The sequence below is a fragment of the Mytilus edulis genome, chromosome 2, assembly GCF_963676685.1.
Source record: "Mytilus edulis chromosome 2, xbMytEdul2.2, whole genome shotgun sequence".
In the NCBI taxonomy this organism is placed as follows: Eukaryota; Metazoa; Mollusca; class Bivalvia; order Mytilida; family Mytilidae; genus Mytilus; species Mytilus edulis.
This window is the reverse complement of record NC_092345.1, coordinates 80,179,629-80,205,347: the sequence shown is the minus strand read 5'-3', so window position 1 is coordinate 80,205,347 and position 25,719 is coordinate 80,179,629. Positions and strand designations below refer to the sequence as shown.

Sequence of the window (25,719 nt, the reverse complement as noted above, 5' to 3'; positions counted from 1 at the left end):
TACACTTCCTCACAAATTTAACAAACAGACGTTTTATCTTTTAATTAATCTGTTGATAGATCGTTACTGAAATCTAATAGCAAATTCATCGACTAAAACTCGCATATATTAAAACAGAATTCTTTAATGAGATGATAAAAATTGTTTGAGTCTTAGACAAGCTAGGTTCACACTGCCGGTCAGATCAATTCTATGATTCCGAATGTCCTTTCCACGCCCAAGTGTGACCAAATTCTTGATCGGGCCTGTTTACGACTTCTACCCCACTGCTATCCAACTGTACACGAACTGAACTTAACCATTCACAACTACTTGGTGAGTCCACCAAGACTCCGACCCGACCACTAATTGTATACATATTCGATAATTCCGACCAATTCACGATCTCTACACGATCTTTACTCCACTAGCTGGACCAAAGTCAACTATACTCGATCTCAGCCGGATTTCGGCCAGACCAGATTGACTTGGACGTATAGGGATCGTAGGGATAGTCGGGCATTGATCGGGTACAATTTCATTATAAAAACGTCCGAAATTTTTATATCACCAGCTGCAGCGGAGGAGGAATAAAATGTTACCCTTGTATACGTACGTCCCAACAATAAGTTTCCTTTCTCTAATTTTATTTTGCCTCAACCAAATTTTTTAAACACAAATCAAGTGCGAAATAGGCTGGCGTCAGTTTTACCGTTTTTGGGTAATGACACTTTATAACGTTATATGCAAGCTGGGGCATTATCTGTGTCCCATGGACACATTCACCGTTTATTTGGTTTTAGATTCAGTAGTTCACAGAAGGTCTGAGTAAAATTATACATTTAAAATATCTACATGGAAATAAAGCAGTTGGATTGTTTGGCAAGGTGGTTAGAACTCAGATAGACAGGTTAATAGCTGTGATGGATCTTGAAGAGATCATAGAAGACGAACACAAAGGGGTAGACAAAAAAGGGTGCCGAAAAATTTAGGTGATGCAGCGGCTGACAGGGCGACTACTGTGTGCAAGGGGAGTATAAATTGTAATCACAAAAATACTGAACTCCGAGGAAAATTCAAAACGGAAAGTCCCTAATCAAATGGCAAAATCAAAAGTATGAGAGACGTGAAGTAAATAAACAAGGAGGACCCCAATGGTTATCAAATGTAAAAACTTCCTGAACGTAAAGTAGGCCTCTGATTTTTTATGGGAGTTTTACTGCTCTTTTCTTCAAAATGAGATTTGTCACTGGATTAATACTGATGTTAGATAGACCCCTATACATAAATTTTACCATCCCCTTTTCTTTGCTTTTTTTTTTACAAATTAAGCCTACTGTTTGTGTCATATATGTGCATAATAAGGTTATAAGTATTTTCCATAGATCTGATACCCAGTAGTAGAATGGTTCAAGATATTTCTTTTTGGTGTATCCATGGCAACAACCTACTTGTTTTTACTAAAAAATATTGTAAAAAAGGGGTAAAGATGTCACATATTTTCCCAGAAGTTTGGCCAAAAATAGAATTTCAATCCACTCCCGGATACCTTTTTCTAAAATTGTTTACATATATCTATTACGAATTCAAATAAAAATCATTTGTCTTTTGTCCATTTTTTTATATAAAATTGTGTCAAAAAGCGTATGAAAAAAAGTGTTTGTAAACATTCGACCGTACGAAGACAAATAGTTGTTAATTTCTATGTCATTTGGTGTCCTGTTGAGAGTTGTCTCATTGGCAATTATACCAAATTTTCTAATTTTTATACTACAAAAATTTCTGGACAAATAAATATATAATGATGTCAGAAGTAACAAGTCCAGAGATGTGAATATTTCTATATCCTGTCCAATCAATCCTTTTGTTTTGAAATTGTTTTTAAATATATATACATTAATACGACAGCAACCGAACGACACATATAATTCAAAACACTAAGAGTCAACATACATATTTTTGTTAAAGCTAGAAGCCTATAAAGAATAAAAAGCCCAAAACTGCAACATAAATAAATAAAACAGAGTCAGTGAGTTTTTAGACAAGTGTTTGGTTGCAAAATTTCACTAGCTCTTTATTAATTTCGATATCTGAAATTATAGACGGTGTAATATAAATCAGTGTAAGAAAACACTTCATTGTAAAACTAACTGAATTGTCATCTCGTCCATAAACTAGTTCATTATAAATAAGAAGATGCTATATGAGCATGATGAGATATGAGTGCTATCGAGACAACTATCCAACAAAGTCACAGTGTATTTTACATTTGTCTGCCATCGCACTGCCTTTGAAAAATTAGCGGGGAAATATAACGTTATTTCCCTAAAAGTCTTAATTTTTGGCGCAATTTGTGAGGCTTACGGAAGGGATTTAGTAATGCCCGCGTCACACTGTCCCGATTTTTATATACGATGGACACCCGAATGCGAAAATTGTAAGTTCGTACGAAGTTGGTCCCGATCTCGTTAAAATACCAAAAAGTGACCGAAGCAAGTACGATGAATAACGAAGTCTATACGATGGTGCCGAAATTATATACGATAACAAAAGATGAACATACGAAGGTTAACCGAAGACGGGTATTTAAGCTTCATATCTCAGCCGAAGCCTACACGATGGATCACAAAGGCTACACGATGGATTACGAAGGCTACACGATGGATTACGATGATGGCGCGATGGCCATACGATGTCTAAAAGATACGAACAGAATTTCGACAACATATAGTTTCTGTACAAGTCTGCCATGCATGGCGGGAAATCGATCTTTTTGTCTAATTCTTATAAAACTTAGTTTATTATCCCCTCGCCTACTACATGTAAGTTGCGTGTAGATAAAATTGTTATGGACACTCTATAGAACCAAAATGCTCAAAACTTGGTATGGTGTTACTCGTTAAGAATATCGTAAGCGCTATTGACTTTAAAGTTCAAAAGTCAAGGTCACAAGGCAATATCACCCTTGTGGACACTCTAAAACCAATATGCTTCAAAAGATTTTAACCACATTTGGTATATTGTTCCTCCTTGTAATGATCTGACATTTTTTACGTTCAAGGCCAAAGGTCAAGGTCATGCAGATGGACTTGTTTTTTCTCCTTGAAATAGCATAATACACAGGAAATTGGTTGCTCAATTTTTACCTGCTGGTTCTAAAGACAATATTAAAGGTATTTCCAGTTACTGAATGGTTTGGTTGATTTCTAAAAAAATAGTTTATGTATCAAATATGCATATTCAATTTACCATTTTCTGCATGTGTCATATACAAATATAGTGTTCATATTTGTCCCCAATATGTTACATACGAGGGGATGCCACGCTCGTCATTGCCTTGTTTGAAAAAATGTGTGCACTAGTCTGAATAATCACCCATAATTATGCCCATATTTACTGATCTATTTAAGGTAAGGTAATGGGTCCGTTGATCCCTTTTATTAAAAAAAAGAGCTCTTTCCAGGAGAATATCATAATAATATAGACAAAAGGAAGGATGTGGGGAAAGCAACAAATGCGACAAAATATGACATATAGAAAACAAAATGGTTATGGAGTAAACATTCGTGTGACAACAACTCAGACGATACATAAAAAATCAGAATAATGAAGAAAAAGTTGGTTTCCCTATATACGTGTACCTGCAGTGTTGGTGTACGAGGCGCGTTTATGATTTTCATTATGTTACTTGATATGATATATTGACAAAAAATAATATTTTACTTGTAAAAGTCAATCCTGAGCCTGTAATAGCTGCTCTTCTTGTTCCATTTGAATTAATAGAAACAACGCTGTCTCCTTTCTTGTTCTCATAGAATCATATGATATGAGCTCCATGTTTTGTGAACGTCTTTCTTTACTGTCGTATTAGACTGACCAGTGCATATCGCGCATGGCACTTTAAATGTATTTTAGCGCGAAAATTAACTTACATTTAGCTGGATTTATTGCCGTCGTAGTTCCATCTTGTCGCCTTCGTACTTTTATTCGATGGCAACACGACGGGATTACGAGGTCTTCACGAAGTCGTGTTGCCATCGTAAGACATTCGGGTATCTTCGTGATTTATTCGTGTAGACATCGTAATGTCAAAACTGCCCGATGGAAACGATGGAAACACGAATGCCATACGATGTGCAAAGATGCATTCCCGGTGACATTACGATGGTGAAGATGGTGATACGAACTCAATACGAACCCTCAACATTGGACGCACCTTCGGGGATTTTTTAACATGTTAAAAAATTTAGAACCCTTCCCGAAGTTGTCCCCGAAGGCTAGAAAAAGTGGCCGATGGTTCTACGATGGTTAAAGATGGCACTACGAATAGCCCGATCTGGATACGATCAGTCCCGATTTTGACAATTTACATTATCGTGTTGCCATCGGCGTAAAAATCGGGACAGTGTGACGCGGGCATAAACAATATCATATTTCTCGATTTTTCTCAAAAACGAGTAAGGTGGCAAATATTTTTCAAAACGTTATAACGTTCCATTTTTTTCAAAGAATAACATATCTTACTTTGGCCAAATCGACACCGTTAGAAATATTTTAATAAATTAAAAATGTGCATTTCAAATGTTCATTTCTTGCCGTTGTTTGGGTCCATCATAACGTTTTGGCTTTATTTGAGTAAGAATTAATGCTTTAAATGGTAAAGTTAGATTTTTCTAACCATCTTGAATTATTTTGCTTTAATTTGAGCCCCATTATAAAAGTATATGTTGATTAAAAAATCATATTTAATTTTTCTAAATAAAAACCGTTTTTTACTCCAAAATTGCAAAAATGTTCAATTTTCAGCAGTATTTTCTGAAAAAAATGAAATCGACGACTAATATTTTTTTTGGCAAAATTTGATTCTCTGTCAATTGAAGAATGAAATATCTTCAAGGGAAAAAATTCTCACCGTCAAAAATAAACTGTTGGATATGCCCTTAAAAACTAACTTTAAAGGCTAAATTAGTCATCAGCTGTCTAATAATAAATTGTAATGCACAATTACTTTCATATTTGAAAAATCCTCTGGGGTCAAAATGCAGGATCTACTTCCCTTCCGAATCACCTGAGATCACCCCACTGGCCAGGTTTTATTAGGTTTCGTGTTGCTCAGTTTTCAGTTTTCTATGTTGAGTTATGTGTACTGCTGTTTGTCTTCTTGTCAGCTTCCGTTTTTCGCTTTGGCTGTGTCGGTTTGTTTTGACCTTTGAGTTTGATTGTTCCTTTTGGTATCTTTGGTCTCTCTTTTAAAAAGTTATCCATTCTTGCAAAAGTACCGACAAGTACTGTACATGAAGGGGTTTGTGTACAGTTAAAAATAAACAGTGACAATATATTTTTGCGGAAGCAAAGTTATGAGTGTTAATCAGAGCTGCACACATTTTTAGAGAATCGTGTAGCAGTCATGTTTACTCATTTATATATGGCCGAGTAGAAAACGAAAAGTGGTCGAATGTGGTCGCATAGAGATCAGGTATTGGTCGAGTTGGTATGGGATGAAAAAAATATAGAAGTCGATGTGATCATGAAGCGATCAAGCATTGGTCGAGTTAATCTGGACCACATTTCGTACAGGGTGGCGTTGATCGGGAATTGATCGGATATTAGTCGAGAAAAGATCGATATGATCGAGTAATGTTCGGTAAACTATTTGTTTTCCGACCAAACTCGATCTCTACACGATCCTTTCCCGATCAATTCGACCGCTTCTCGACGAATTCCCGATCTCTTCTCGAGTGACTGGCTTCTCGGTCCTTACTCGAATGTTTTTGACATGTAAAAAACTCTCGGGTAGAAAGTCAGATCGACGACGACCAAGGTAGATCACCCCGAACATTCTTGTCGATTGAGTCAGACCAGTCTTCCGATCGCTTAATTTGTCTTGATAGAGATTGATCGAGTTGGTTCGATCGGCAATGTGAACCTAGCTTCAACTACAGCAACGTTATTGTTGGCGTCTTCGTAAGATTTATTTGTAAACATGCATGTGTTCTTAATTTTTAAATCCGTTGTGTTACATATCTTTGGTGTATTATTACAAGTTTTTGCTGACGTATCCTAGTTATTGTCACAACAACCTATTATGTCTGTTTGTGTTGCTCATCCAATGCTGTCTATATAATTGAACTTAACAACAAGTGGGAGGTTTAGCTAGGTTTAACATCTTCGGAATACGCCCTTGCCAGGTTAAGAATACGACAGTTGTTTTTCACTCGTTCTTTTTATGGGTTGATAATGTTTGACTTTGTCCATTTTTATGGACTTCCCGCATTTTTTTAAATTTTGTATTTTGTTTTACTTTTTTTCTCGAACCAATCTTTTGAGTAATTGATTATTACAGTTTGTTCTTATATTGTACTGTTACACCACTGTACCAGATTTCGGCAAGGGTTGACAAACATGTTTAACCCTGCCTCATCCTTTATGAGCCAGTCCGAAGAAATGAGCCAGTAATTCAGTCGTTTTCCTTGGTTCATGTCTGGCATTTGTTTTTTCGTAAAGTATTTTGCTTTAAACTTGGCCGTTAAAGTTCTCGTTTGAATTGTTTCACATTTTTCATGTCGTGGCATTCTATAGCCGACTATACGGTATGGGTTTTTTTCTCTGTTGCCTAAAATTATTTACATTTGCTACATTTGAACTCTGATTGATAGTTGTCTCATTGCCAATCATACAACATCTACTTATTTTCATATTATTCTTAAAAGAGGGACGAAAGATACCAAAGGGACAGTCAAACTCATAAATCGAAAATAAACTGACAACGCCATGGCTAAAAATGAAAAAGACAAACAGACAAACAATAGTACACATGACACAACATAGAAAACTAAAGAATAAACAACACGAACCCCACCAAAAACTAGGGGTGATCTCAGGTGCTCCGGAAGGGTAAGCAGATCCTGCTCCACATGTGGCATCCGTCGTGTTGCTTATATGATAACAAATCCGGTAAATAGTCTAACTCGATAGGTCACATTCGCGTGAAACGGTTATTCCATAATGGTCAAACAATTCGTGATGGTGTCCGTAAAATTTAAGAAGGGATGATTTCAACTTCACCATTTGGAACTCTTGGTGTAATTGCTTCCTTGTGAGCCGCAACCCTCTATCAAAAAAATCATGATAGGAAATGCAAGCACAGGAATATCGTATCAATTGGGAGATATATACCCTGTATACAGGTGCTGCTTGAATACTGCTACTTAGAAATGGAAAGTTCACAATTGGAAAGCTGAAATCATCTCTTTTGTCGTAAAGTTTTGTTTTCAACCGACCCTCATTGTCAATTTCTAGATGTAAGTCAAGATATAAAAGTAGATCGTAAAGGTAGATCTACATGAGATACGATTTAGACGAAAATTAAAATATGTTTTTTTTCTTCTTTTTTCAAATGAATTTTGAAAGCGTAATGTCACTACTAGCAGTCAGATAGGTTCAATTATAGCAAAATAACCCCAAAAACAAAGCTGGTGCATTATTGGATCTGAAGTCAATACTTACATCTCATGCAAACTTTGATATAACGTTGTGGTTTTTTTTTTGTAATAGATTGATCATTTGTACAGCATTCCCAATGCTTGAAACGAATGTCAACTTAAAAACTAAAACTTGAGAAGGCAGCAGCATGAAGATCAACTTCGCTGATTGGTTCGACCATCAAAATATCATGTACATATCTATACTAATTAAGAGTAAAATATTTACATTTGATTTATACGTTTTAACCAATCAAATGAAACAACAACAAACGAAAAATAATAATATCGACTGTATAATATTGTTGCATGTGCTTACCTATCTGTTCATATTTATAACTTTAACGGGACCCTATGCCTATCGACAGTTGGTCATGCCGATGATTAATTTGATGGTGTCCAGTTAGGATAGAACACACGGAACATTGAATGTTGATACTGTATAACGATTCCACACATTGTGTACAGAAACTTTCAATTCTCCCTCGCCCTGCTCGTCCGAATTTAAAGCATTTAATCTCTAAATTCAATATACTATAAACAAGACAAACACAGATATAGGATTTGTTGCTCGCAGTAACATATTATTTTCTCTTGCGATACAATATTTTATTTTACTTTATTGTACATATTTCTTTGATTGAAACAATATATAAACACATGACATATAACATTGTTCCTCTTTCGCATCGTTTCTTTTCCCCCGGCTAATACCTCCAACGCCTGTACGTACAATAAACATAGCAGCAACTGCACATACCTATGTGACCAACTTCAATTCGACGTAACTGCGAGCACCTTCGATACTAATACATTTAAATCCCAAACTTCATAATTATAGTACCTTTAAACCCCACCCATAAAAACCGCCAAAACTTTCCTCGTGCCTCCTGCACCTAACATCAAACTTATAAATAGTACATACTGTTACAAAACCAGTATCCGAACTAGTTATACTAGTTCCCATCTATAAATGATACTACAAATAGCAAACGGGGAAACCCCTATTTCAAACGAAATAAAATACATTTAGCACGGTACCGAATACGTTTCCGCATATATCAAATTTGAATGTTTGAAAACATTCGGAGGTCATACTTTTGGTAGCTAATGCCACTTTAACGTTCATCAGTTAAACACTGAAGTAAAATTTTGGAATATTGTCATTTGTGAAATTCATTGACAGCAAATTCGTTTTAACCAATTAAAAAGTTCGATACAAAAAATAAAATCTGTGATAACGAAATATGAAATTCGATGTTGTGAATGAGATCGTGACAGAAAAAGCAGACGTTGAATTCAGCGTTTGTGAATGACACTAAAATATCATTACAGACATGATACATCGCCCATTTTCTACAATTGATTATTTATATACATTTTTTTTTCAACATTTCTCAATTATTTTTTTCGAACGGTTCATTCTATGGTAGCTTTCTAAGTAAACAACAATTGAACGATTATCTGTAAATTAAATATTGTATTAGGTCCCACCCGTATCCAGTGACTGTATGTAGAAATTCACGACGATATAATAGATATTCACTCAGGCAGTAAATCTTAAACAATGACTAAATAAAGCTGGGTATATAAGGCAAAGCATATTTTTATATTCTTATACCACATAAGTGTTCATTACTTTATCTCTGTGTTTAAACATTTAAATATTTCGGATCATATTTTTAAACAATGTTTCGTTGTTGTTGAAAGGTTCATAAATTTCAGTGAGTAGTTTTTTTAATATATTCTAATTGTCTAAAAAGCATCGTTTTGACCAATGCTAATTTGACATTTAATCTGCATATGATAATGAAATGTTGAGACACAATTACAAAAATAAATAAATTAAAGTATGCAGTAAGTTTGATACAAAATATCTTACTTATAGGTAAAAAAAATTATTAAAAAAAAAAGTAATTTTGTGATAATCTGATAAGTAGAACCATATTTGTCAAGTATATGGTGTCTAAGCCATGATGCTAATTCCAGAACTTATGCCCTGTTAGCAGATTCACACAAACGCCTTTTGCATCTAATTGATAATATTTCATTAAAAATGAAATGAAATGAAATGAACAATCAATAGGTAGAGCATTTTTATACAAAATTAATCGCGCAAAGCCGAAACCTTTAGTATAAGCATCGAACACATTTTGATAAACATAGCGTACGTTACCGCTGATTTTTTTATTTAGATACCCTAGCACTGCTTTAAAACGTTTATGTACCTGTTTTATTACAAAGTAAAACTCATATGTTTGCAATCCGTATAATGATAAAATAAGGATATCTTAGATGATTGCAAATGAGACAAATATTTTCCAGAGACAAAACGACGTGGATGTAAACAACTATTGGTCACAATATGGCCTTCAACAATGAACAAAAACGATACAGTAAAGTAAGCTATAAAAGCCCCTGACATTACAAAATGTGGAAATGGTCAAACGAGAATAAAAATGTTTGAATTGATATGGAAATATGAAATGAAAATGCATGTTTTCTTAGCATTCAGATATGTACGTTATTCAAGTCTATGTTTGTCATAATTGTTTGGTATTTCAACATGATTTTGACATATATATCAGTTACATAGACTATCTTATATTGTATATATACTGGACTGTTAATACTGTATACTGGACTGTTTTATACTATGCACTGGACTGTTTCTACTGTATACTGGACTGTTTTATACTGTATACTGGACTGTTTTATACTGTATAGTGGAATGTTTATACTGTATACTGGACTGTTTTAGACTGTATACTGGACTGTTTTATACTGTATACTGAACTGTTTATACTGTATACTGGACTGTTTTATACTGCATAGTGGACTGTTTATACTGTATACTGGACTGTTTTATACTGCATAGTGGACTGTTTATACTGTATACTGGACTGTTTTATACTATGCACTGGACTGTTTCTACTGTATACTGAACTGTTTATACTGTATACTGGACTGTTTTATACTGTATACTGAACTGTTTATACTGTATACTGGACTGTTTTATACTGCATAGTGGACTGTTTATACTGTATACTGGACTGTTTTATACTGCATAGTGGACTGTTTATACTGTATACTGGACTGTTTTATACTATGCACTGGACTGTTTCTACTGTATACTGAACTGTTTATACTGTATACTGGACTGTTTTATACTGTATACTGAACTGTTTATACTGTATACTGGACTGTTTTATACTGCATAGTGGACTGTTTCTACTGTATACTGGACTGTTTATACTGTATACTGGACTTTTTTATACTGTATACTGGACTGTTTTAGACTGTATACTGGACTGTCTTATACTATATACTGAACTGTTTATACTGTATACTGGACTGTTTTATACTGCATAGTGGACTGTTTATACTGTATACTGGACTGTTTTATACTGCATAGTGGACTGTTTATACTGTATACTTGACTGTTTATACTGTATACTGGACTGTTTTATACTGTATACTAAACTGTTTTATACTGTATACTGGACTGTTTTATACTGTATACTAGACTGTTTTACAAATGGAAGTTTTTAACGACCTTGACTGGCTATACAACTCTTGCACGTTCGGTAAACTGGTTTATACTGTATACTGGACTGTTCTATACTATAAATTGGACTGTTTTATACCAGTATGTTTTATACTGTATACTGGACTGTTTTATACTGTAAATTGGACTGTTTTATACTGTATACTGGACTGTTTTATACTGTATACCTGTATGTTTATTCTGTATACTGGACTGGTTTACACTGTATATTGGACTGTTTTACACTGTATACTGGACTGGTTTACACTGTATATTGGACTGTTTTATACTGTATACTGAACTGTTTTATACTGTATATATACTGGACTGTTTTATACTGTATACTGGACTGTTTATACTGTATATTGGAATGTTTTATACTGTATACTGGACTAGGTTATCTGTAAGCTACGCTGATAAATATAAAATAAGGAGGTGTGGTATATGATTGCCAATGAGATAACTATCCACCGTAGTTCAGCTGAAGTCGATGTAAGCAAACATAGCTAACTGTAGGGCCTTAAATAATGAAAAGAACCCATATATACCGTATAGTCGACCATAAAATTCCCCGAAGTTAACTTTTGAATATGCAATAATTTTGCAATAATTTGTTAAATTTCAAACACAACTCGTCAAAGCAAGTCATCTCTGGCAAAGTTGACCTTCGTTGGATTTGGCTAATTTTAGGTATATTTTTTTTACATATAGCTCTTAAAATGCTTCGGTACTTACCATTTTCTGCTTTCATATATTCGGCTTTGACCACTCCCGATGACGGGTACTCTAGAAAAGCGCTTCGGACACATGCAGTTATTTAACTTGTTTTCATTATTTATCGCTTTTAAGAAATTCAAAATTCTTTTTTGTCATTTAGATACAAAATATGTGTAACTTGATGATCACTTATAAATCAACCATAGTAGACAAGATACTGCAAACAATGATTTACTTCATTACTATTACAAAAGTATTGCTTTAAAATTCAATAGAATTAGTAAGACTTTATAAAGATGTTCACCAAGGGATAATTGTAAACTAAGAATTATACTTTTTTACCAACAGGTTGTGGTATACAAGACCCTGTGTAAGTGTACAGTAAATAATCAGAGTGATTTACACATTGGAGTCAATGAACACTCTCTGTAAATACAAAAGATATTAGGTAAGAATTCATACAAAACGTTTACATGATCATTGAACTTTATGGTATGGTATCCGAATAATGCCATGTAAATTCTTCATGTACAGCCAAACCTATATATGTATTGTATTAAAGGCCTAGTAACATAATTATTCCGACCTAAGTCATTTCAATAGTCTATTGTAATTTACAAACAATCATAGTAGTATCATATTCCTCACGCCTACGTGTCCAACACATTTAAAATGCGAATTTTGATATTTATCATTAAATCAGACAATGTCCGTCAGCTATTTTGAATGGCATGTCTCCATTGTGAACCGGTTTGAAGGTGGCAAGGACAGAATATACTAACACATCAACCTGATGATTTTATGTCAATAAAGATTAATATCTGGTACAATAAAGATGTTCTACTCGATAATTAATTTGTAAAGACTAAATGATATTGCTTCATGGGTTTGGCGTTCTTCTCTTTTCTGTAGTTAAAAGTCTGTATTTTGGAATACAAGAAATATTATCTTATCATTATATGAAAACCATAAGACACATCTTGTCAGAAACATAAAAATGTATAATTAGGCCATTTTCTTTTCCCTTTGATTTCTAAAGTTTTGATCCGAAGTTTTGTAAATATCAAATCAAAATCAAATCAAATCAAATTTATTTAAAATCGGTAAAATATCATGCACAAAACATCTATCATGTTCGAATGCCGTAAGTCTGTCAGATTTTTTTTAAATTTTCGTTGATAGTTAGAAATGAGAAACTCCTTTAAGGTCAGAAATGAGAAACTCCTTTAAGGTCAAGTTAAAGTAAATGGGCTATGTCACAGATTTAAGTAACGTTTTGCATACAACTCTGACTCGATTTTTGCATCATTAAAAACTGAAATCTATGTATCAACCACATATAGCTTTTGAAGAAAAATCAGAGGTTTCATTATTTTAAGACAAATTTGAGAAGGTGTTTCGCCAATTTTATGTTTTCTATACAAATGTTCACTCATTTTGAAAGATTTCAATCAGTTATTTTTCAAATGATAAATGAAATAAATGCATTATTTTTTCAATTTTCATTTGTAGTTCAGCAAGCCAAGGTTGTAATAAAATTTTAGCTAAACCTGCGACATAGCCTATTTGCTGTTTCTTGACCTTTAGATGACTTATATTAAGCGTTAATACTTTGTATAATTGTAATAATTTTAAAGTATTTGATGAAATAGGCTTGGACATATGTGTTTTAAAGTGATAATACACGAGAAAAAAAAATTGAAACTGGGAACTATCAACCAATAGCACGACCTAGTTTTCATGTCTTTGAATTAACTGTCAGTAAAACTTATTTTAGATTACAAAAAGTTCATATAATAGAGATCACCAAAGATCAGCGAATTTTAATATTTTTACAAAATTCCATCGTGTAAATCGATCGTAAAATGTAATGAAGTGTTAAGTTTTTGGGCCTGGTACAAGTGTTTAATGGTGGGGTGTAGACATGTATTTTTAATAGTATCCCTTCCCTAATTTTTGAATTATTTATTATATTAGGTTTGTCACATGGCTAATTCTAAAACGTGGCATACCTGACCACTGCAAAATTCTTTGAAACGGGACACCAGTTTTATTTAAATCAAGGCGAAACTTGATAGACTATATTTTCTCTTTTAACAATAGAAAGCAATAAAAAGGTTTTAACTATTCAACGAAAAATGATACAACAAATAAGACCCTCGATTATTTTATCAGATTGGACGCCGTGCAATAAATGTATACAGTTTACCACTGTTATACACGTTTTGCTCCTGTGGTAATTTTTGTTATAAATATTTAAAAAAATAATTTATTGAATAAATAATGTTTTTGTACTGTAACTAATTTCTTACGTCACTCATTCCAAACACGTTTTCACATTTTGGCTGCTCAGACATTTAGGTCTTTTAATTAATAAGGAAAAAGATATGTTTGCTAGTTTAAAATTGGGAAAGGAAATTGGGAATAAAGATACAACAATAGAAAATTGTGCTTCTTTTCTATATAAACAATCCTATTAGCAAATTTTCACTGAGAAATTAACTCATCATTGTACCTTTTTTTTATTAAAATACAAAATTCTTTACGGCTATTTTGCATTACATTACGCGTAAAGAAGGGACTAGAAAGAATGTTGTGTTTTTACTGTTGTTAACAATTTCTCAAAATCAAATTCAAAAAGATTTATGCTACTACGATATACACACTAATCTACAAATCATACAAATGAAAATCAAATGATGTCCTTGTTTATAGTAAATTGACTCTTTTTTTATAAGATATAATCCACTGAGTTACCAAAATTATTGGAATAATTGCATAAACTTTATATAGTTCCTAACTATTTACAAAGAAAACATTCATTTAACACATAATCAAAATTTTTAATTACGTACAGCTATTGAAAAACTATCAAATCTTCCCAATCCAAAAACTTTTTTTTTAAGAAAACATTTACATATTCTGGATCTCAAGTATGGAACAGTTTACCACAATAAATACATATGTGAAATACTCTTGTATCTTTGAAAATAAAATGTTACAAATTTTTCATAAATTGTGCAAATCAATTTGCTTTATCATTAATATCTAGAATCATTTTCATAACAGCGTAGACAACCGCAATACTTATGTTGGTAATAATACTGAATCATTTACCTTTAATTGTTGGTCCGAGACCACAATTATTTCGTAGTGCATTTCTTTTGGAACATAAATGAAAATTTAAAAAATCCCACCTGCGCTTTCTCAATGAAATTTTCACAGTGTGTTGTACTACTTTTGGGACAAATTATATCAAAATTATAGAAAACTTCATCGGCTCTAACTCAAAATATGGACAATTTTATGTTAAGGGCGTCTTGAAATCTTTTGACAGGTTCCGAAGTGCTAATTTTTAACCTTTTTCAGCTGGACCAAATCACTACTTTCCTTTAAAATTCTGGACCCAAATTTTTTTAGTGTAATTTCACCCCCTTTCTTGCAATTTGAGGCATTAAACATGGAGAAATAAATTTGGAAGGGGTAAAAAAATTAATAGCAAGTAACCCACTGGCAACACTAGGGACTATATTCGTGAACAACAAAAATCAAGGGACGACAATTCTGGTCTCGGACCTGTTTGATCAAGATTTTGTCCTCTGTTAGTTATTTGTATTTTTTTTTATTTAGTCGTTTAGAACCTTTGGCGACTCCACAGTTTAAATGTCTATAACACGTACAAACTGACAAGTTGGCGAACTGCAGAAGAACGTTCACCTAATCTAACCCAGTCAATTGACAACCTGAGCGCGCCCAGAAATGGTCTTTTTTACGCTGTTAAGAAATTGGTTCTATATACAATTGTATTGTGTATATTGTGTAAATATCATTATCATATTGGACTCAGTGCAGTATCTCTACAATTTATATGCTTTAACTCATACCTATTATTTTTTTTATTACAGGTGATAAAAATGTTTTTCCCAAGAAAGATACAGTACATTTTTCTTCATTTGATGGCGACAAATATATTGTGCACACTACATACAACTGCAATGGATACATCGACCATATATACAACTGCAATGGATTCATCGACCACATATACAACTTTAGTTGAAACCGTTACGGTATCGACTGTAACAACGACGCCACCCTCTTCTATGACAAGTGAATCTTACCAGATATCAGAAACATCATTATCAACTTTAGATGAAACCGTTACTTTTTCGACTGTAACAGCGATGCCACCCTCTACTATGACAATTGAATCTAACCAGATATCAGATACACTGTTATCAACTTTAGGTGAAACCGTTACTTTGTCGACTGTAACAGCGACGCCACCCTCTACTATGACAATTGAATCTAACCAGATATCAGATACACTGTTATCAACTTTAGGTGAAACCGTTACTTTGTCGACTGTAACAGCGATGCCACCCTCTACTATGACAATTGAATCTAACCAGATATCAGATACACTGTTATCAACTTTAGGTGAAACCGTTACTTTGTCGACTGTAACAGCGACGCCACACTCTACTATGACAAGTGAATCTAACCAGATATCACATACACTGTTTTCAACTTTAGATGAAACTGTTACTGTATCGACTGTAACAACGACGCCACACTCTACTATGACAAATGAATCTAACCAGATATCAGATACACTAGTATCTACAAGTGACGCTATGAGTGCCTCATCTATGGATGGGGTTTTATCTACTGATGTTATGTCAACATCGTCTATGACCGATGATCCATCATCTTCAATTTTGGTAGCATCTTCATTACCAGCAGATGTTTCAACCTCGTCTACGACTGTAGGCGTGTCGTTAGATACTGTAATTATGTCATCATCGTCAGTATATATTGATCAGTCTTCGTCCACTGATATAATGACAATGCAATCTACTGCTGTGACACAACTATCGTCTCAATTTTCAGCTGAATCTACTATCACTGTTGACGAATCGTCATCTTCAGATGTCATTGCTGCATCTTCAACCGTTATGAATGCATTCTCATCTACTGGAGCAATGTTACAATCATCTACGGTTGAGATGGAGTCTTCATCCTCAGATATGATTTCACAATCGTTCACGGCTGATACAGGATCTTCATCCTATAATGCTATGTCACCATCGTCTTTGACAATGATAGAATCTTCATCTACAGGTGAAATGTCACTGTCTGCGAGCTTTATGGGTGAGTCATCAAGTATTGATTTACTGTCATCATTGTCTACAGATGCGACCATGTCTCAATCTTCTAATATACAGTCAGCTCCGCCTACCATTATGGAAGATTCTTCATCTTCTGACGTAATGTTATCAACGTTTAGTGCTGTAGCCGATTCTTCGTCCAGTTTTATGATGTCACCATCATCTTCTGTTATTGACGAGGTTATTTCAACTGATGGAATGTCACCTTCGTCTCTCATCGTCGAACCTTCATCTTCAAACCTAATTACACCAACATCCACCGTAACATCATCCTCTATCGCAGTATCTGGATCTTCAGGTATAATTACAACCTCCTCTATGAATATGGACCAATCGTCATCGACTTATATAATGTCATCATCATCTTCTATCGCAGTGTTTGGATCTGCATCCATTGATGTAATGACATCATCAGCTTCCGTTATGGACGAATTTTCATCTGCAAATGTAATTACAACCTCCTCTATGATTATGGACCAATCGTCATCGACCTATGGAATGTCATCATCATCTTCTATTGCAGTTTCTGGATCTGTATCCATTGATGTTCTGAAATCATCAGCTTCTGTTATGGGCGAATTTTCATCAGCAGATGTAATTACAACCTCCTCTATGCTTATGGACCAATCGTCATCGACGTATGGAATGTCACCATCATCTTCTATTGCAGTTTCTGGATCTACATCAGCGGATGTTATGACATCATCAGCTTCCGTTATGAGCGAATTTTCATCAGCAGATGTAGTTCCAACCTCCTCTATGATTATGGACCAATCGTCATCGATGTATGGAATGTCATCATCATCTTCTATTACAGTTTCTGGATCAGTTGATGTTATGACATCATCAGCTTCCCTTATGGATGAATTGTCATCTGCAGATGTAATTACAACCTCCTCTATGATTATGGACCAATCGTCATTGACTTATGGAATGTCATCATCATCTTCTATTGTAGTGTCTGAATCTGCATCCATTGATGTAATGACATCATCAGCTTCCGTTATTGACGAATTTTCATCAGCAGATGTAGTTCCAACCTCCTCTATGATTATGGACCAATCGTCATCGATGTATGGAATGTCATCATCATCTTCTATTGCAGTTTCTGGATCAGTTTATGTTATGACATCATCAGCCTCCGTTATGGGCGAATTGTCATCTGCAGATGTAATTACAACCTCCTCTATGATTATGGACCAATCGTCATTGACTTATGGAATGTCATCATCACCTTCTATTGCAGTGTCTGAATCTGCATCCATTAATGTAATGACATCATCAGCTTCCGTTATGGGCGAATTTTCATCTGCAGATGTAATTACAACCTCCTCTATGATTATGGACCAATCGTCATCAACTTATGTAATGTCATCATCATCTGCCATTGTCCACTCTTCATCTGTGGATATTATATCATCTACTCTGGCAGTTGATACTTCCACAGATGTAATAATGTCACCATCTACAAGTGTAATGTCTTCAATGGTAGATGAGCAATCGTCGATAGCATCGATATCTACATCTGTGGCATCTAGTATTGCACCATCGTCTGTAGTTGATGCGTCTAGTGAAGCAGGATCATTTTCATCTGTCGACCTAGCGATCTCGTCGGCAAGTACAATGCTGCAGTCAACTTCATCGGTAGATTCTGGAATGATGTCAACGTCCATTAATTATGTTTCATCTGCCCTATCCGCTTCTTCCGTTGTCGACATATCACAAGCTATAAGTTCGTCTGTTATATCAACACCCATGTTAGTGTCGTCATCTGTTGAATCGACAGCTACATCTTTAGCTGCACAACCGAGTTCAGTTCAATCAATTTTAGTATCTGCCACCATGTCTGATAGCATGTCATCTACGATGACTGTTGAAACCACTACTCAAGGAACAGAAACAACAACAATACAGACTGTAACAACTTCAACAGAAGCGGCAACAACCACTGAAACAGCAACTACTCAGGCTGTTACAGTAGCAGAAACAACTTCCAAGGTTGCAACAACTATAGAAACAGCAACAACTCAGGCTGCTACAGTAGCAGAAGCAACTTCCAATGTTGCAACCACTACTACAGAAACAGCAACAACTCAGGCTGCTACAGTAGCAGAAACAACTTCCAAGGTTGCAACAACAACAGTGCCTTCGACGTCAGCTCCAAGTAAGTTATAAAATCTGGCCTTTGTTAGTCTTGTATGATTTTTAATTTTAGTTTCTTGTGTATAATTCGGAGTTTAGTATGACGTCCATTATCAGTAGTACTAGTACTAGTATACATATTTTTAAGGGGCCAGCTGAAGGACGCCTACGGGTGCGGGAGTTTCTCGCTACATTGAAGACCCATTGGTGACCTTCGGCTGTTGTCTTCTCTATGGTCGGGTTGTTGTCGCTTTGACACATTCCCCATTTCCTTTCTCAATTTTATAGTAATAGTGTTGGAAGTTATCACTACACATGTCGTTTTGATTCATAGCACATTATATTGATTGATACACACCGTTTAAATAAAACACAAATTGTCTAGGGAAGCAACTTACGTTTCGTGACATTGCTATATATAAAGTTTAATATGTTATCAACATGGATTTTGAAGATAAATCGAATGCTACTACCAACAACAGGTCCTTTTGCGATTCAATGATTGCATTTGGATATATTCCGACTATGGTCTTTAGGATTTTGCACATACATGCGTTCTTATACAATACAACTGTATGTTTCTACGCTGTTATTCACACAAACTTTATATTTGTTTGATATCTTGTAATGGTAAATAACGAAATAAAATGTAAGTTATAAACTTGACGTGAATATAGCAAAACAAAACCTTTACCGTATATAATATGGGGTTATTTTGAAGACGATTGGTTAATTTCTTGTCCTTTTAAAAGAAAATTGGTGTAAAGTGCGTGAAGGTTCTTGTATACTGAAAGCAAAGTTATCTATAGCAGTATTTGTTTTATTGTTTATAGTTTGTTGATATCATTTTCCACTCGGGAACGTTACAGGGTATATGGGCTCATATTTCCTGTCCGTGTTTTACCTCACCTGAACCGCTATGCAAAAAAGATGTAGAGCACTGGCAGAGAATATGTAACCCTGAGAAACACGAATAACAATTATATTATACTGGGGTGTCCTTATTTCAAGTTCCCTTATTACCAATAACAATTATATACTGGGGTGTCCTGATTTCAACCCTTATTACGAATAACAATTACATTATACTGGGGTGTCCTGATTTCAACCCTTATTACCGTTTAAGCTTTGTTTTCCTTCCCAGGGAATATGAACTTTCGTTCATATCTCCTGTTTAGATTAATAAAATCAAATTGCAGGATAACTGGGATAACTCACTCGAGTATAATATTACCTCACAACTGTGTTCTTGATTGCACAGATGTAGTGCATCAAAATATATCAAAGAAATTTAACCAAACCGGTGTTCGAGATCGGAGAGACATGAGATTTAATCCATGCTCCATACTCCACAGCCTCGTTATTACTGGAAGGTCAAGAACAGCATGCATAGCTCTGTAATTTTTGTCTAGTGCGTGTAATGATTTTGTGCCCTGAGTTGATATCGAATATCGCTTCTTTTCCATTCGACATTTTCCACGTTCTTTCAAACATAGCTAGATATTTTGCGTCCAATTTTAATTTTATATTCGAAAAAAAATTAATTTTTCATTTCCTGACTTCAAGAACCATGGAAAGAATCGGAGAAAGACATAAAGTGATGCTTGTCATTCTCAGATTGTTATGCATATCCCCAGTAGGAATAAATCTTGATTTTGAATGTTCAAAATATTACATTGAACTAATAAAAGACTGTTTATATTTTAACAGTCTAAAAAATGTGTCTCAAGTAAACATGAGTGTTATTTTAAACACATATATTGAGCTCTTCAAAACAATATCTTACATTTGGTGATTGATTACGATTATAACTCAAAATATCTTTGCTGTATTTATGGATAATAGAGAGCTAAAATGAAAAGAATGTATTATAGATTTTAATCGGTTCCATTTCCTCGTTGTAGATATTGATTATGTGGTTGTGTTCACACTGGACACCACGACATATGATAACGTAGACATTTCCATATTAAATAGTCCTGCTTCAATCGAATATAAAGAAATAAAATTGGGGGTAAGTTTGCAAATACAATTCTATGATATTTTTCCTCGTAAGTTATTTGATTAAAAACTTTTGTACTACATGTATAAGCATTTTAAATATATATATACTTAAGCGGTTTTCTTCGTGATGACTTTTTTGTAGTTATGTTGTCCTTTTCTGGTTAAGTTGCCAAAATCTTAAATTTTTGCTGAAATATGATAACACTTCTATGTAAAAACAGATAACCGTTTATGTACTATAAAGAATTGCCAAATACTTAAAAGTACTGATTTAAACATAAGGATAATAGTATCAAATTCATATTAATTCTTTATTTTCCGATTCCAATTATTCAAAATAGTTAGAAATTACGTTACAATTAACACCTTTTATATATTTAGCTTGAAGAATATTGGAAGGGAAAACTTGGAGCAATCTTCGTCAGCATTAATATAACATCAATTCAGTGAGTATGAAAATATAATGGTCGACGTGGGGTTGTGGTCCCGTTTAAGTACAAAATATAACCTACAAAACACAACCAGAGGTACAAGAATATAAGGCTCCAGATGGTTGAAGTTTACCTATCAATTTTATTTTCTTCCTAATATGTTTTTAGAAACAGTAAACACATTTTGTTTAAATAAATATAAAACAGTCCTCCATTGGCATGTTATCGATTTAAGCTAAGCACTGCACTTGACAATTAAAAACTACAGTAAGAAATATAGAAACTGGAGATTTTTTTTATTCATTTGGGTTTTTTTAGAAACAATTGATCTTTCTTTCTTTCTTTTTTTTAGGTAAAAGTCAAATTTTGAAATATTATTCAAAATTTATATATTTTCAAGCAAGGAAACCCATTAAAAATAAGCTATACTATGTAAGATTTTATTGGATGTTCCAGGCTTTTTTCTAAACACTGTTTTTTAAATATATTATGATACTTTTTCAAAAGTACAGTGGCGGATCCAGAACTTTCTATAAAGGGGGGGGGGGGCGCAATCACTCAAGTCATGCTTCAGTGATTCCCTCTATAATCAACCAAATTGTTTCCACAAAAGGGGGCACAGGCCCCCAGGCCCCCCTTCCTGAATCCGCCTATGAAGTATATATAATGTATCATTGGTCTTGTCTTGTTTTGTGAACATTTGTATATGTGCTTGAATTTGCCTGAATAAAAATATACTATACTATACCATGTAAGCACATGATTTTGTCTCATTGTTAGTAAATACTGAAACAAATAAAGTAAATCTATTTGAAAAGGAAGAAGGTGTGCGATTATTTAATAAAATGAATATAGCAGATATAGTCTTTTATCCTTCAAAACTTCTGGATTTATTTTATAAACTTGTGGGTTTACATCAATACCTTTTATTACAGCTACGTATACTGCAGTTATAAAAAAATCTAAATAAGATTTTTAAGTTAACTTTCTCAAACTCAATGTAAAAGTAACTAATAAGAATTTGAAGATGTAAATGTAAACTGTAACTTTATCAATAATCCCAAGACATTTTAATAACTCTGAATACCTTGCAATACATTAATAGTCACTTTTTTTTTTTTATTTAGAAAAGGAAGTATAATTGCAGACCATAGTGTAACGACAACGACAGATAGTCCTGCCACCATTGTTAATGCCGTCACCGATCTAGTAAATGGCGAGTCTTCTGTTACACTTGTAACTGCAACTGGAAACGTATCTACAAAAGCATCCAGTGGTAATATTACGACAACTGGTTCATCAGGCAATCCAGGCAAAACAGGTTAGAAATAGTTTTGCAACGAAATATCCAGCTAATGTTTAAAACTATCACCGTTTTAAAAGATGGTGTACACCCAGGATACAAATCGCAGTTAGAATATACTCATCACAGTCTATTGCGTACTTTCCTTAAACATAGCCGTTTAAATGTTCCAGACCATATGAGTATTTGGACCGTACGCGTACTTTTTCAAAATACTGATACGGTCGGACGATACGCATACGGTCTGGTTTCTATTAAGATGTTGGTCAAGTTTATTAGATACAATTGTATGTTTCTGATCAACATAACGGAAATCTCTAATTAATCTAAAAATTTTGATTGTTAATGAAATAAAAACTTAATATTTTAACTAGTAATACATGATATTTAATTATGCTCACTGAAATTGAAGTTATCGGAATGTTGGAAGAAAAGATTTTAGAATATTTAGGAAATTTACTAAAAAAAAAACGTCAAAGCTACTGGACAAAAACTATTGAACAAATCCGTCTAAAACTATTTGCAAAGAGTAGCTTTGTTACTCTAATAATACCAGTTGTTGACAACATTTTCTCTGATTTGTGTGTAGGGTTGATGATATATTTCACGTTATTCATCTAATTGTAATAAAATTAATTTGTAAATTCAATAAAATATTTTGATAAATGTTTATCGAACATTAAACCCATTAATAATGTCCAAATACATAATGGTATAGTTCGTCCTAGACCGTATGAGTATACGCATACGGCCCGGACCATGCGCGTACGATCCAAATACTCATATGTACCGGAACATAAACAAAAATGACATTAATCCTATTCTCTACAACGAAAATGTAAAGAGCACATGTGTCCTCTTATCTAAGTACAATGCAGGGATGTACTTTACATTTTAATATGTAAATAATAGTCACTCCATTCATGAACTAGTAGTTACAATTTGTGGTGTGCTAGAAGCACGCTCGTATCGAATTTGGAAGACAGTATATATATATATATATATATAGGTTCGATCCATGTCCGGATTAAAGCCAGCGTTATTTGCTGCTTCTCCATAAATCACACGCCAATACATAACCTTAAGCGAATCATCAACGCAAAGGCTTTAATTCGCTGTCGAAAATATGTTTATTTCATATTGATTTTAAATGTCTATAACAGTATTATTTCTATCAGTCATTGGCTAATCTATTCTTCTTCCTGAATATCCTGATATCTAATTGTGGAGGTCCTGGTAAAATTACAGGATATCCTACAATCGAATTGAGATCATCAGTAATTTATGAATATCATGAAATCGAGTTATGGAGGTCCTGTATTATTACAGGATCTCCTTAAATACATTTGTTTTACTTAATGTTAATTGTAACATTCTCATTTGGAGATACAAAATTTGTAATCTTTTTTGTGCATTGTCAAAGAATAAGACTGCTGTTAAGTTTAGTGTATTTTGACAGTGTTATAGTTTGGTCATGATGAAACATTTTAAAAAGCTCTGTTTTAATCATGAATAGAAGAATCTTGAGATCCGTGACTCATACAAGACATGAATGTATATTTTCTTTTCTGTGTTCAGAATTCCACAAGTATCAGTAAAAGTGAAATTGAGACTGATATCCGTTTTTTTGGTAAATAATTTAATCCTGAGCGGTGTTTTGTAAAAAAAAAATGTCATTTATTTTTTCATATAGAATTTTGAAAATGGCAATTGTCTCATTGATTTTGTTCAAAATGTCCAAAGAAAATTTTTTTTTATTTTAATCCCTCCGTGATGTTTTATGGTAGTTTCGTAAAAAAAAAAGAGGAAAAACCAATCGATTTCACTTATTCATGCATTTATAATTTCTGTAAATGTTATTTTTCAGCTTACATATCAAACTCAGCTCAATCAACAGATCTATGCACTGCTTTGACTACTTTATCACCATGCAGTTCAGGAGAAGAATGTACAGTTTCCAATGGTCACCCATCATGTGTTGCTCAAAAGTAAGATGATGTTGATATGTAGACCAGATAAAATATTTGTGGTTATTTTTTTACAAATTAGGTTGACGTTAGGGATGCAATCAACTAGTAAAGAAACAATAAGTCATAGTTAAAATTTATTGGAAGGATAAGGTTAATCAAATTTTCTCCCATAATAGTCAATCTACTTTAAATAACCGACCAATTTATGTCTATGAGTAAAAAGTTGATGTCAAATAGAGTATTTTTAAAATGTGCGGCGGTCAGACAGCACACCATACAACAACACAAAAAGACACACAAACATCAATAAACAGCATTCAACAATACACAAATGTTTCTAGATTTTGTCCAGTTCTAAATCACCACCAGTTGAGAAAATTTGTGAATATGGCAGAATATTAACGCACGGTAATGAACACGACAAACACATTGCGAAAAAGTTTAAACAATATCTGCAATCTCTCTGACCGTGTGCTCGTAAAAACAGGCGAAACAAGGAAAAGATGAAATACTCCTGGAAATTAAGAGAATACCTTGAATAAATAAATGACGTCCACTGTTCTATAGAAACAAAACCAAGGGCAAAGGAACGGGGGGGGGGGGGGGGGGGAGGGGAGGTCAAGAGGTCAGAAAGAAAGAGGCATTTACTTACATATCAACTACAACAGGAAATGTGGAATAATCAAACAATACAACAGATAAATCATAAGACATCTAGAGGATTACATATGCATGGTCTTCAACGAAAGACAAGAACATATACAGTATGTCAAGCTTTAAATTTTATCGAATCTTGAAAAGATACTTTTTTGTGTGTTGTGATGCGGTGTGAGCCAAGGCTCCGTGTTGAAGACCTTACTTTAACTATAATAGTTTACCTTTACAAGTTGTGACTTAGACAGATGGTTGTCTCATTGGCACTCATACCATATCTTTTGATATTTATTGCGTTTTTAATATATTAACATGAAGTT

At 33.9% G+C, this 25,719-nt stretch overlaps 1 protein-coding gene across 2 annotated transcripts in view; it reads left to right on the top strand.

The window, feature by feature from the left end:
- The first annotated feature begins 9,088 nt into the window (after window positions 1-9,088).
- The window catches only part of LOC139513088 (serine-rich adhesin for platelets-like), a 28,881-nt gene continuing 12,250 nt past the window's right edge, over window positions 9,089-25,719 (top strand). For both annotated transcript variants that reach the window (XM_071301259.1, XM_071301258.1), the window contains exons 1-7: window positions 9,089-9,184; window positions 12,073-12,172; window positions 15,630-19,059; window positions 20,942-21,051; window positions 21,423-21,487; window positions 22,600-22,793; window positions 24,643-24,763. In XM_071301259.1, the coding sequence (XP_071157360.1) occupies window positions 15,639-19,059; window positions 20,942-21,051; window positions 21,423-21,487; window positions 22,600-22,793; window positions 24,643-24,763 (3,911 nt within the window). In that variant the 5' untranslated portion in view covers window positions 9,089-9,184; window positions 12,073-12,172; window positions 15,630-15,638. The remainder of the gene's footprint in view (window positions 9,185-12,072; window positions 12,173-15,629; window positions 19,060-20,941; window positions 21,052-21,422; window positions 21,488-22,599; window positions 22,794-24,642; window positions 24,764-25,719) is intronic.